General features: G+C 38.2%; 1 protein-coding gene and 1 long non-coding RNA gene across 5 annotated transcripts in view; one reads left to right on the forward strand and one right to left on the reverse strand.

Moving 5' to 3' along the window:
* Window positions 1-13,306, forward strand: part of LOC310743324 — an 84,122-nt gene that overhangs the window by 25,518 nt on the left and 45,298 nt on the right. The gene's annotated exons all lie outside the window — the stretch shown is intronic.
* NTN4 (netrin 4) overlaps window positions 1,477-13,306 on the reverse strand; it is a 41,153-nt gene continuing 29,323 nt past the window's right edge. For 2 of the 4 annotated variants that reach the window (XM_083573427.1, XM_083573425.1), the window contains exons 4-10: window positions 13,077-13,203; window positions 12,269-12,457; window positions 8,749-8,962; window positions 7,666-7,778; window positions 6,937-7,005; window positions 5,572-5,742; window positions 1,477-3,426 (exon numbers count right to left, since the gene is read on the reverse strand). In XM_083573427.1, the coding sequence (XP_083429553.1) occupies window positions 3,293-3,426; window positions 5,572-5,742; window positions 6,937-7,005; window positions 7,666-7,778; window positions 8,749-8,962; window positions 12,269-12,457; window positions 13,077-13,203 (1,017 nt within the window). In that variant the 3' untranslated portion in view covers window positions 1,477-3,292. Of the gene's footprint in view, window positions 3,427-5,571; window positions 5,743-6,936; window positions 7,006-7,665; window positions 7,782-8,748; window positions 8,963-12,268; window positions 12,458-13,076; window positions 13,204-13,306 lie in introns of all 4 variants that reach the window. The other 2 variants (XM_083573426.1, XM_083573424.1) reach the window with 1 other exon arrangement.

Below are 13,306 nucleotides of genomic sequence, written 5' to 3' on the forward strand. Positions count from 1 at the left end.
AGAGTTCACAGCCAAGTGAAAGATTCATTTGCTGATTTTTTTGGGGGGGAGGAGTGTAGAAAAACTTATTGGATATTGGAGTATTTATCCCCTCTTCCTTCTTGGCCCCTGGAATTGGACTCATGCTGGATCATGAATGAAGTATGGGGTGTTTTTGAACTAAGTTGAAATTAATTGAAAGTCAGTGGGTTTACTCTGAGTAAAACTTAGCTGAATACCACCCATGGTCTATAATATTGCAGTGACAATGACAGTGATGCTATACTGAATATACCGTAGAGGAAGGAATGTCTCTCTCCAGAGTTCACAGTGTTACCTTCAGGAGAGTGCTCATACCATTTTCCAAATGAAAACTAGATGTACCGTATGTTTCTATTTGTCATGGAAAAGGGAGCACGTTTTACTTCATGATCTTTGGGGATACTTGCAGTACTGTGAATGAGGTTTCTCAGTGTCATTTATGCTATGGGAAGCTGCTCTTGGCATGTGAAACTGAGAGCTCGTTATATTTCTTTAATTAAGAGACACAAAAATGTGGAAATCCCTTTTCGCAGAAGTAGCTATGTGGTCTTTTGAGAATGTAGTGCCATCATTACACTGCTAATGCATGTAGACATTCATGTGAATCAGCCCTGGCAAGACTTTTTCTCAGAGTCAATAGAAATCGACAGACCTCATCTGCAGCACCATTAGAGAAGAGAGAAAGCGTACATCCTCCAAATGAAAACTCCACAGCACAAAGGATTGCTGTAGAGGATTTTGCAGCTTTTGTTGTTCACAGTGGAGCTAGCTGGATATTCCTTGTACTAAAGTGATACAACAGAGGAGTACAAAAGCTTCAAGCATGATCATTAAATAGTACCTACATTGTGGGGTGGGGAACTGTGTCACCATTCCTCATAATGTTATAGGTAAAGGTAAAGGTAAAGGGACCCCTGACCATTAGGGGTTGCGGCGCTCATCTCGCTTTATTGGCCGAGGGAGCCGGCGTACAGCTTCCAGGTCATGTGGCCAGCATGACTAAGCTGCTTCTGGCGAACCAGAGCAGTGCACAGAAACACCGTTTACCTTCCTGCTGGAGCTGTACCTATTTATCTACTTGCACTTTGACGTGCTTTCAAACTGCTAGGTTGGCAGGAGCAGGGACCGATCAACAGGAGCTCACCCCGTCGCGGGGATTCGAACCGCCGACCTTCTGATCGGCAAGTCCTAGGCTCTGTGGTTTAACCCACAGCGCCACCAGCATCCCATCATAATGTTATAGGCACCATCAAATAGAGGTCCATGACACATGAGTGATCAGATTCCATAACAGGAATAAATGTGTGAATGGTGCATATGTGTGTGTGTAGAGGGCATGGTGGTGGTGAATATTGTGTGAGAAGAAACCCATTTTTCTTGTGAAAAAATATTGTATGTTTCCTTATAATCTTATGGACAGGGTTCTAGAAAATATGAATCCACAAGAAAAAAATATTTGGAATCATAGTATATTTATTATATACATAAAATATAAAAACAAAATTTCAAAACAGTAACATTTTTGTGAATCCACAGGACCACAATAGAAAACATACCTATGAACCATGGATCAGTGAAGTGTTGTTATTTCAATGGTATAATAGCTCTTCCTTTATTTTTTAATGTATATAAATGGGATACACTTTGTGTCTGTTTACCAGAGAAGTATAGAATCTAGTGATGAATATGGCATTGATATTCCATAAATTTACACTATTTTGAAAGTTCTGTGTAGAAACAGAAAGAAAGAAACTTGCTGCTCAAGTTTAAATATTATAAAACAAAGGCCAAAGCCAGCATGAATTATGAACAAGTCCATGACATTTCAAAAAGCATTCCCCCCCCCCCATCCTTGTTTTCTCTTTTGGTGGTATATACAGTCTCATCATAGCTGATATTTATAGAATTAACCCATTAGTCTGAAGTTAGGACTTCATCTGAAATATATTAATTGCAAAAAATTACCCTTGAACTTTACTGAGTGGCCATTGACATAAATGAATGAAAACTATTCCTTTTATCCTTTATAGTCGTGGAGTGCTTCTGTTCCAATATTCATTTTCCTGTGCCACCTCTGTTCCCCAACAATATTAGAATTTTCACACTGAAAGGGGGCAGGCAATAAAGTGCTTTATACAATCAAATGCTTACATGTGTATAATACCTCATAAAATAGAAGTGTTCCCATTTATACTTTATGGAACCAGTCTTTTCTTAAAACCAAAATTTTGATGAAAGGATAGGTTCTACTTTCATCTGTGCTGGCTCAAAAACAAACCAGAGTCCAACTTGGGTGTTGCAACATTTTCCCTTGGTTTAACTAACTAGAAAATTCCATCCAGAATCTTTTTAAGTGCCCCAAATGAAAATCTTATTAACTCCTTTTTAAGGATGTCCCACAGAGCCCTGTTGGTTAAATGCATGCCCTAATTAGTTATTACAGATTACTGACTTTGTATGTTTTCCAGTGGAGTTTTCCCACCAATATTGGTGTTATTTCCATACATGTATACTTCTAGAGATTTGCAGTAGACATTTAATCAAAACCTTCATCTTAGTTTTAATATACCAGTATAAAAACCCCCCACATTCCATTGCTTCTCTCTAAATTGGTAGTCCTTTTGTCCGTTACTAGTGTATATTCATCTTCCCAAAGAACATGAGAGGGGGGCTCCAATTTTCAGATTCCTCAGTTGGTGCCAGTTCCACATACTTTAACGGGGGGGCGGGTAAACAAAACACTTGTACAGCTGGACCCTAAAGCAGTATTGTCTATAAAGATTTAATTTAAGGGCTGTGACATAAGCCATATTTTGCTGAATAAATGAAATTTATTCCCAGGCAGGTTGGTCCAATACAGACAAGGTCTGTGAATGCAGTTCTGCCCATGGAGATCCTTTTACTCCACTAAATAGATGATTGGTGGAAATAGACGATATGGGTAGGAGAACTGCAGGAGTGCAGCTATGCATGCACAGCCTATTGTTGGACTCACTTATTACAAGACCTCTACTCCCCCTATACAATCAGCTGAAGCTATTGGGTGGGTGGAGGCTCCGCTTCTCTTGTGAGGGTTTCACCCACAAACACTGTTTATACATAAGTGTTGCAATTGGGACCAAAGTGTTTAAGAATCAAAGTGAAAGGCTATGACTTTGAATACCTCTACACATACTTGGCACTATTCCTTTCCATTCCAGTTTTCATTTTGAGAGCCTTCTTTCCATAGCGTTTGCATTTTGTGCATAAACAAATGCCCTATTTGGCACTTTCAGCTACAATCTTTTAAAATTTCCAAGACATTTTTCCCCAGAGCTGGTTTCCATTGCTGGACAAAACTTTTCATATTGACTATGAGTCTGCCTGCTTGAACATCTTCATATCCAGCCACAAGATATTTCAAACCTTTGAAAACAAAATAGTCAGATATTTATTGGACTAGTACTTCATATTTATCCAAGTATGCAATCATAAAGGGAATTTACTTTTTATACTGTAAACCACTCTGTGATCTTCTGATGAACGGCAGTATATACATTTAATAAATAAAAAAAATAAAATAGTTGTGTGTGCATATGTTTTGTGCATGTATGCATGTACATGTGTGTGTGTACGTGTGCATAAAAAAGGTAAAGGTACCACTGACCGTTAGGTCCAGTCGCGGATGACTCTGGCGTTTGTCTGCAGACAGGCTTCTGGGTCATGTGGCCAGCATGACGAAGCCGCTTCTGGCGAACCAGAGCAGCGCACGGAAAACCCATATACCTTCCTGCCAGAGTGGTACCTATTTATCTATTTGCACTTTGACGTGCTTTCGAACTGCTAGGTGGGCAGGAGCTAGGGCCGAGCAATGTATGTGTATAATGCATATCTTTTTAATCCAGAAGTATCTTTAATGTAAGAGGACAGGAGGCAATTTTGTTCATATTATACCTTCTCAATGCAGCCCTCTGATAAACTGTTCCAGAGAGTTGGGGGGACCCTTTATATTAGAGTACAGTGGTACCTCGGGTTAAGAACTTAATTCGTTCTGGAGGTCCATTCTTAACCTGAAACTGTTCTTAACCTGAGGTACCACTTTAGCTAATGGGGCCTCCCACTGCCGCTGCGCCACCAACGAGCAATTTCTGTTCTCATCCTGGAGTAAAGTTCTTAACTCGAGGTACTATTTCTGGGTTAGTGGAGTCTGTAAGCTGAAGTGTCTGTAACCCGAGGTACCACTGTAGAAGTTGCGGGGCAACTGTAGGAGGAATCACCTCCTTTTCTCACTAGTTAGCATATGCTTCTATTCCATCAAAAAGTCATTTTGTGCTAAAAGTTGCACAGTGCAGTTTACTCTTATGTAAACTGTGCCATTTACTCTTACTCAACACTCTTATGCAGTGCACCAGTCTGGCTCACTTTTGTGCTTAATTGCATTTGGTTTGTGAAACTTTACTACTTTTTTTGGGTAGATGACAGAGCTACAGTATCTCATCTGTGAATGATCTCATCTGAGAAATTATTGCAAACGAGGTTTTTTCCCCTAGTAACTTTGAGGGTTTTTTTTTTAATGGTGAGACCATTTTACAAAGATACTTCACTATCCAAATATTACATAGTAAATCTACCCTCATAGCTCATTCAGTAGATCATGAGACTCTTAGGGTCATGGGTTTGAGCCTCATAATGGGCAAACAATTCCTGCACTGCAGGGCATTGACTAGAATCTAGATGACCCTCATGGTCCCTTCCAACTCTGCAATTCTATGATTCTATTATTTTAATACCTCCAAAGGAGAATAGGTACTTTGGAATCCACAGTCTATTGTTTTCAAATAATTGACCAGAGAAGCAGGTGTCCTTGAACTAATAATTTACTGAAACAGAAACTCTGGATCTAATTTGTATGTGCATGCAAAGGCCCATTCAAATACAGAATGTCTATCTGTACTTTATTATTTTAAATGAGATGTGTGTTTAGATATACATTGAGATGTGCCAGAATGTGGATGGGAAAGCACAGCTAGTCATATATAGAAATATATGAATATAGAAATATTTTTATGCATGACTAGAACTGGCTCAAGAAACATAAATTTCAGTTTAATACAGTGATTGTGTATATTGAGTGTATCTTCATTGATTTGCAAGCACAACCAATGCAGGTGTGATGGGAATATCTTACATTCTTTGGAGACTGGGTAACACTAGCTGCATTTTTTTTCAAAATGTTGGGGAAGGAATTCTGCTTGTGTGCAGTTATGAGAGAAGATTCAGATTGACAAACACTGTGGCAGGGCTTTGATAATGATTAGTGCATGATATAACAGGTCCAAAGTGAAGCTAAAATTGAAAGGATTGTCTAGCATCACATTAAATTGCTTTAATTAGTAAGAACAGTGATTGGCATTTTAGTTTTCTGGAGTATCTATGTAATATTTTTTTCTACCACAAGAATGTGGAATATAATTTATATGTACTGACTATAAGAGTGGTTCTGATGGACATAAATAGTAAAAATAAATAAATGATGATGATAAAGACCTGATTTTCATAATAAATACCTACCAGGATTAAGTACCGGGCAAGTGCAGCCTCTGTTAGTCCATGATTCTGGGTACAGAATCCGCTTCCCTCGTAAAATCTTAAGCTTTGTAGATTTCAGTACTTTTTGGATCTTCACATTGACCTCAGCATGGGAGCCTTTATCATGAGCAGATAAAATCTTTGCCTTCAGCACTGAATAAAGAATATAACTTCTGTTTTCATTCTAGTACATTGGTACATAGATTAATCTTAGGCACCATCAGTGTGTGCACTGCAAACTGAGCCTCTTTGTACTTTCAGGGTGGGTGTAATTGTTGCTACGGCTCGTGTGATATAGAGATATTTCTATATATTTCATCTGATGCAAACAGAAAAGCTCTTGATGTAGTCGAAAATAAAGTGTGCCAGATCCTCTCCTTGATGAGCCTGTTCAGCCTTTGCCAAAGACAGGGTGCAGGGAGATGCTCAGTGACCTGATTTTTTAGGAAATACTGAGCGCATAAACAGCTGCTTCTTCCCATTGGAATTTCTTGGAACTGCTGCTAAGCTGTCATTTAAAACTTTTTCACAAAACTACAAAATACAGCAATGGTTTCCTGTAGCCCGACTGCCTGTTCCCATTATAGGCTTAAAATACATGTATTTTGGCAAAGAGAAGTAATCAGTTTAAAATAATCTAGCCATTTAGAGTTACATAGTTTGGTTCTTAGAAATTTACAGCTTAAAAAGTGCCTGGGAGTTTCTCTCTCCCCCCCATCCCCCATAAGCCATGCATGGATGAATTTAAACTGATAGAGTCTCCCTTTGAGAACTAGTAGTCTAATTGGCATCACAAAAAGGACTTTATATTGGTGATAATTTATAGAAAAAGAGGTTTGTCTACGTATTAAATGCTGGTTTTCTCCCAGGACACATTTTCTAGGCAAACAGACCATTTATTAGAAGATAAAAAATGTTGGAGAAATTGTACATAGCAGACAAAATATGCATGCAGCCATGCAGGTCCAATAGAAATAAATTTGCAAGGCAAAACAAGTTGTATTACCAAGCAAGCAAAGTTCCAGTTTTGCTTGGAAAAAAAAAGTCTATAACTCAGGGGTCAGAAACCGTGGCACTCCAGATATTGTTGGTCTTCTGTATCTATTGTCTCTGACCATTGGCCATGCTAGCTGGAGCTGATGGAAGTTGAAATCCAACAAAATCTGGAAGGGGGTGGGTATCCCATCCCTACTATATCTAGTGCACCACTTAAATGAACCTCTAGTTTTCCTAATATAAATACTACCATATCTCCCCGTCGTAGTAGCTTTGTTGACAGTTTACACTGATAAAGGAAACTGTTGACAGCATAGGCAATTTGAATAATATATTTGATTTTTAACTCACCATATGTATATTTCATGCCACAGAAGATCTTGGAATTTCTTAAAACTTGGTCTTTACATTCACATTTTCCTACAGAAACACAAAAATACCTCTCTCTTTAAGCACTATTTGATTAAATATTTTAGTTACCATTATTTCATATTGTATTCACCAGAATGTCTAGATTCAGCTGCTAAACTGGGAGGGAATGGGATTGCTCATGTAATCAGATATAGTTTTGGAGGACAGCACTTTTCACAGAAGACTGAATGGATAGTGGCAACAGCATGTTACTAAACATTTTAAGTACTGAATGGAAAAGAATTTTTGTAGCTGCTCACTGGATCCTGGATATATCTATATCTACAGAGTGTGTGTGTGTTTTGGGTGTGTATACAGTATGGTTTATTTTTAGCTTGATGGAAAATATCAGCTGAGATTACATATCTGATATTCAAACAGTGAACCTAACCAATTATAATAAATAATTCCACGTGATCTATAGTTCATTTCAGATGTTATATGAACACATAGGAAGAATGAGATCACACACATGTGACCTCCACATGTTCGTTATAAAAACTGAAAGAGCCCCCAACAACAAAAAAAGCTTTATGCACAGAGGGCTCCCTCTTTGTGATCAGGAACTCAGGGGTCCTGATAGCATGGGAAAAGTAATCCGCACATATGTTTAACACCTGAAAGAGACTCCTATCTTTCAGTAAAAAATCCAAAAGTTCATATTCTTACCTGAATGTCGAAGGGCAGAGTAGCCTTGTTCATCCTCCCACCCCCATGCTGGTTCACTTTTGTTATACGGAGAATAAAAGCCAGGGATTTCATGGTACCAATCTATATTTGCACTGCTGAAATTAAAGGAATGCTGTGATATGTTTCTATCAAACTCAGTTCAATTAAAGTTTATTTGTAAACAACCCTCCACACAAAAAACCCCTTGACAAAGCTTAAGTATTCAGAAGCAAAATTAAAAGAAAATATTTATTGTGCTAATTATCCATACTTCAAACATTTTTTCTGTTGTCAGAAAAGGGACTTACTTATCTGCAATTCATTTATAGATCTCACACAAGTTCAGAGCTTGGAAGAGATTTCTAGCAGTGCCTGGTAGAGTTTTTAGGATTATGATATAGTCACCCATAGCTAATTTCTTGCTGGAAGGGAAGTTCTCTTTTTTTCCTTCTAAACTAGTCATGTGAGGGGGAATATGGAATAATAGAACAATAGAAGCATAGAGTTGGAAGAGACCCTGAGGATCATCTGCAACCTTAGCATTATGAGCAACATGCTCTAACCAACTGAGCTATACTTATGCCTCTCCAATACTGTATATTTTTCTTGTTCCAATTCTTTCTTTCTTTTGTGGGAAGTGCTACCAGTATGTCTCAATAACTTCAAGGTAAGACTTAGAAAAGTGATTGTTTCCTATTTCTGATGCATATCCCCCCTCCCCCAGTCAGATTAATTTAGTACTTAATCCTTTCAATCCAACTACAATGTGTGGTTCATGTGAGGCGTTACAATAAAACAACAACATTTTGTTCTAGAGCAGAGATGAGGAACATGTGGCCTTCTAGATGTTGCTGTGCTTCAACTCCCATCAGCCCCAACCAGCATGGCCAGTGGTCAGGAATGATGGGAGTTCTTATCCAAAAACATGTGAAGGGTCACAGATCCTCCATCTCTGCTCAAGAGGTTTTTCTACATCTCTAACCTTTTTATTACTTCTATTTCAAACGTGTATTTCTTGTAGATAAACTCCCTGTCTTTATGTTAGCTAGCCATTTATAGTTAGCAATATGTTTGTCCACTCACTTATTGATGCAGTCTCCATTTAGTGGGTCACAGCTTCCTGCACAATCACATGCTCGGCAGCCATAATCTCCAAAGCCCCAGTATCCTACCATGCACCTGTCGCACTGAGGACCAGCCACTCCAGGTTTGCAGGGACAGTCACCATTGCTGGGATCACAGAAGGTGGTATTGCTAAAGGGAAGCACGGCTGATCCAACAGGGTGGCAGGAGCACACTGCAATATTAAAACATACATATGAGATGAACATATATGGGGAGAGAGTATATCCTAAAGGTGTCACCCAGCCTTAGTATTATTCTTGTTTTACATTCAAGGGTTCAAGAAATATAAATGCATGAATCTGCCACTGCCATTTGTAGTTTGGCCCTGCAAACGATGCAAATGTATGTTTTCTCCCTGCAGTACATTATTATAGTTTTTACTACTGTGGGTTTTACAGATACATGGCAGACTTATTGAAGTCTCACATGTGAAAATGCCCTGTATTGTTTCCCATACCAATCACTATGCCATTCCTTAAAAGTGTTGAGTGGAAAATTTCACCTTTTAGCTGTAATATGCTTGCAGTAAGGTGTGGTAAAAACACATGATCTCTTGCTTATTGGATAAATTGACTTAAAACTGAATCTGAAATTCAATATAACCATGGCCCCGGAGTATTAAAAGCAGTTCTCAACTCTAAACAAATGTTAACTGCTTTTGTACAACAGCCTCAAAATTTAGAATGCAGCAAATAAGCTCTGATTACTAGAACTTTCAGTTGAGTCTTGGATAACAAGATCCAAGTGTTACAACCATCTGTGTATGGAATACAAGTGTTTTAAATTTAATGACTGTAATCAGTTATGAACCTTCTTATCACCCCCGTGACATTGTAGCAGAGTCTTAAAAATTCATACAAGTTGTTAAAAATAGAAGAGGTGGGAGAATCTATGTAACCTTCAAGCAGATTGCTACAGTTGCCATGTTAAATAAGAGTATGCCCTGCTTTATCTAGTACATACACACTCCTGAACAAATATTACACATTGTTCACTTTGCTTAGTGTAGTTTAAGGATTTGTGGTTTAACAGCTCCTTCATTTGCTTTGACCTTGGAGCTTTTCCATTTTCGTTGCTCCTCAGTGAGTCAGCTGGCAATATCTGCAGAATTCCATTGTCTACGACTGTATATGAATAAGGTTATCAGACATGTCGCTATCAACACAAACTATGCAAGACACAAGGCTTTTTTCTGTCGAGATTGTAATCTCTGCTTGATCCCCTCAAAGCACAAGTTTTCTGTTCAGCTGGAGCTATCCAAAACACTCCTCACACTTTACACAGCAAGTGAAAAGCTGTGACTGAACAATTTCACGCAGGAAATATCTGTCTCCTCTGTTGGCTCTATCATGTGTCACTCTGACTCCATTGTTGTGGATTTTGCACAAATGATAGCAGCTGAAGATGAAACTGGGATGGCTGCCCAGGAATGAAACTCATTATGGCTTGGAGGCAACAGCTGAGAGGAATTTGCTTTGTATCAATAGATTTCGCAAGAAAAGAAAAGAAAAAAGTAAGCTGATCAGGAAGAGGAAGTCAGAAAAGAAAACTTGAAGGATCGATTGCTGTTATGGGGAAAGCTTTTACCATTTCTATAGATTGTATGCAAAATGCTTTACAATACTTATTCGTCCTCCCCAAAACCCTATTATTTCTTGTATTTTTAGAGATGCAGCTGAGACTGGAAGGCAGTTATTGTTATTGTTATTATAATAGTAGTATTTATTTATTTATTATTTATTTAAATTTGTATACCACCCTTCATCTGTGGTGGTTCACAGCATTAAAATATGAGATAAAAACACAAAATACATAATAAATACAAGAACAAAAACAAAACAATCCCCCCACCTGCTCCCACAAGCACATTTTAAAAAGAAACATAGAAGTAGTTCCAACATTCTTTGGCAACTTCCGTGATCACATTCACAGCAACATTTTGTGCCAGCTGCTGCAATCAAGGAAAACTGCTGCCATCCAGTGTACTCAACATATTCTTCCAGAGTGTACTTGCCTGGGAAGATTTGCGTTCCTTGGAAAACAGTCTTTTCTGGCCTGAAATAGTGCCCCCTGCCCCCCCCCGGTGATTCTGACAGTCCATAGGTAATCTGGGATTTGAATGTCATCACTGTCAATCCAAATAAAATATTCTCTGTAGGCAACGTTTTACTCAGTAAAATGAAACTGAGGTGTTAGTGGATCTAATGGGTGAAGAATTTCAATCATGTGTATTTTTACATATTTAGCTTAAGGGGAAAGACATTAGACAATGCTGTTCGTCTCCTCTGTACTACTGTTCATTGGCAAAAATCTTATCTCTAGGCCAGGGGTCTACCCTTTTAAGCACCTACAATCTTCAGGAAGGTGTGGAACCTGGGAGGGTGGTCAGGGTCAAGGGAAATAAAAGGAACTCTATACTTTATAGGAGCAAACCGTCTTCTTCAAGCTGTCCTAAGTCCTGGTATTCACTCAAGTGTCCACCGTCTCTTGCAGCCTCCTGCTTAAGGTCAAGTTAGGATTTCCTGCTACATCTTCTGCCATGATTTGAACACTGCATCTACAACTACAGTTGCCACAACTGGCATTTCACTGAATGCCAGAAATAGGGGTGATCAAATTGCAAAGGTACGCTAGGAGTATGGACAATTTATTTAATAAAATAGCTTGTATTCTGCAGAAACTTCTTTACATTTTGACTAAAAAAAGACTGTGTTCAGGATGGCTAACGATTGTTATAGATATTGTTGTTACCAGTCTTGAGCACTTTGTTTTTTAAAGTCAAAATGCAGAATATAAACTAACAACATTTACAACAATTGTTAGCCATCTTGAACATGGTCTTCTTTTAGTCAAAATGTAGAAGGAGGAGTTTCAGCAGGTGTAGATTTTCTCATTTCCACATTACAAGCTGGGCCTTCCAAAACTCCCTTTATAACAAAAACAAAAGGTGAAGCTTTGTTGTTGCTGTTCATATTATTAGTAATTATAATACATCTACTTTGTAGAAGAGAATACTCTATTTATATGCTTCTTTAATCACTGTCACGGACAGGAATCCAGATAATAATAATAATAATAATAATAATAATAATAATATTTATACCCCGCCCATCAGATGTACATGAATAAAACCAACCAACCAACAGAAACCACTGGCTTATCACTGGCTTTAAAAAAATCCCCATATATTGGAAGTTTGCTTGAATGTTCCTATCACAGCTACTTTTAGCTCCATCACCATTATTCTAAAGTACATATGGTAATGAATAGTAACTGGTGGAACTCCACAGCAAGCTACTTGACCGGTAAACTGGCATTAGTTAGATATACTGCATAATGAAATATTTGAGGATTGTAGTTCCTTCATTTACAAATGTGAGGATACCAAACTTTTTTTTTTAAACCTTGGCATGAGAATGACAACAGAAAGATCTAGTATTTAAATATTCATAATATTGATAAATTCATATTAGCTTACATTTACAGGCATCTGGGGCAGAAAAGGGTCTTCTGAGGTCTCGGTAGTAGCCTGGTTTGCAACGCTGGCAGTGCTGCCCTTCTGTATTGTGTTGACAGTTATCACACACCCCACCACTTTGGTTTCTTGATGCCAGCCATGCGTCCAAGTCAAAGTGGCAAGAGTCAGAATGCCCATTGCACTTACAGGCTGAAACACAGCCAAGATAAGCAAAAAGACAAATTAAGGATGCTCTTTTAAAAAGAATGCAGAAAAAACCCTTACACATAATGAGAGCTGATTAATAATAAAATGAAACGTATACGTCAGCCTGAAGATGTTTCCAATATCTGCAAATTATCAGTGTTTAGTTACTCTAATGTACCAATTTAGAGTGAATCTGCTGCAAGTTACCGCAGGCCTTCCATAATGATGTTTTTGGTAGAATATGAAAATATCAAATCAAATATTTTGAAGACCAAATCAGATTATCCTACGACAGATACGCAAATCCAGTATAATTATTGCTGCTTCTGTATCTTCTGTATTGTAAATTAAAACTTTAAAATATTTAGTGTTTCAGTGTCTAGTATAATTTATTTAGGTGCTCCAAGAAAAACTGAATAGCTCAAAATTGGAGAATTGAAGGGGGCCAAACAAATGTCACCTTCTTGGTAAAATGAATGAACATCTTAGTAAACTAAGGTGTTACCAATGTTTTAAAATGTTGTGGATAGTGGCATTGGTTTTGGCTTTCTTATTTGTTTACCCAGGGTCATTTCTGCATATCCTGATAGCCCAGAAGCACTGCCATTAACTTGTTACTTACATCTGCATTCATTTGGAGTTCCTGTTCTGCCATTTGCCGCTCGCCATGGCTGGTCATTGTAGAGAGAAGCGCAATGTTGACAATGCGATCCTGCAGTATTGTGTTTGCACATGCACCTTCCATGGACCTAACAAAGGGGAAACAAACTGTGACAACTATGACTGTAGTGGCATTTCTAAAGATAACATGCAGGTGCACCTACAGCATTGTGAAATCACTGATAATTTGGA

The sequence above is a fragment of the Podarcis filfolensis genome (assembly GCF_964270895.1).
Source record: "Podarcis filfolensis genome assembly, chromosome: 10".
Taxonomy (NCBI): Eukaryota; Metazoa; Chordata; class Lepidosauria; order Squamata; family Lacertidae; genus Podarcis; species Podarcis filfolensis.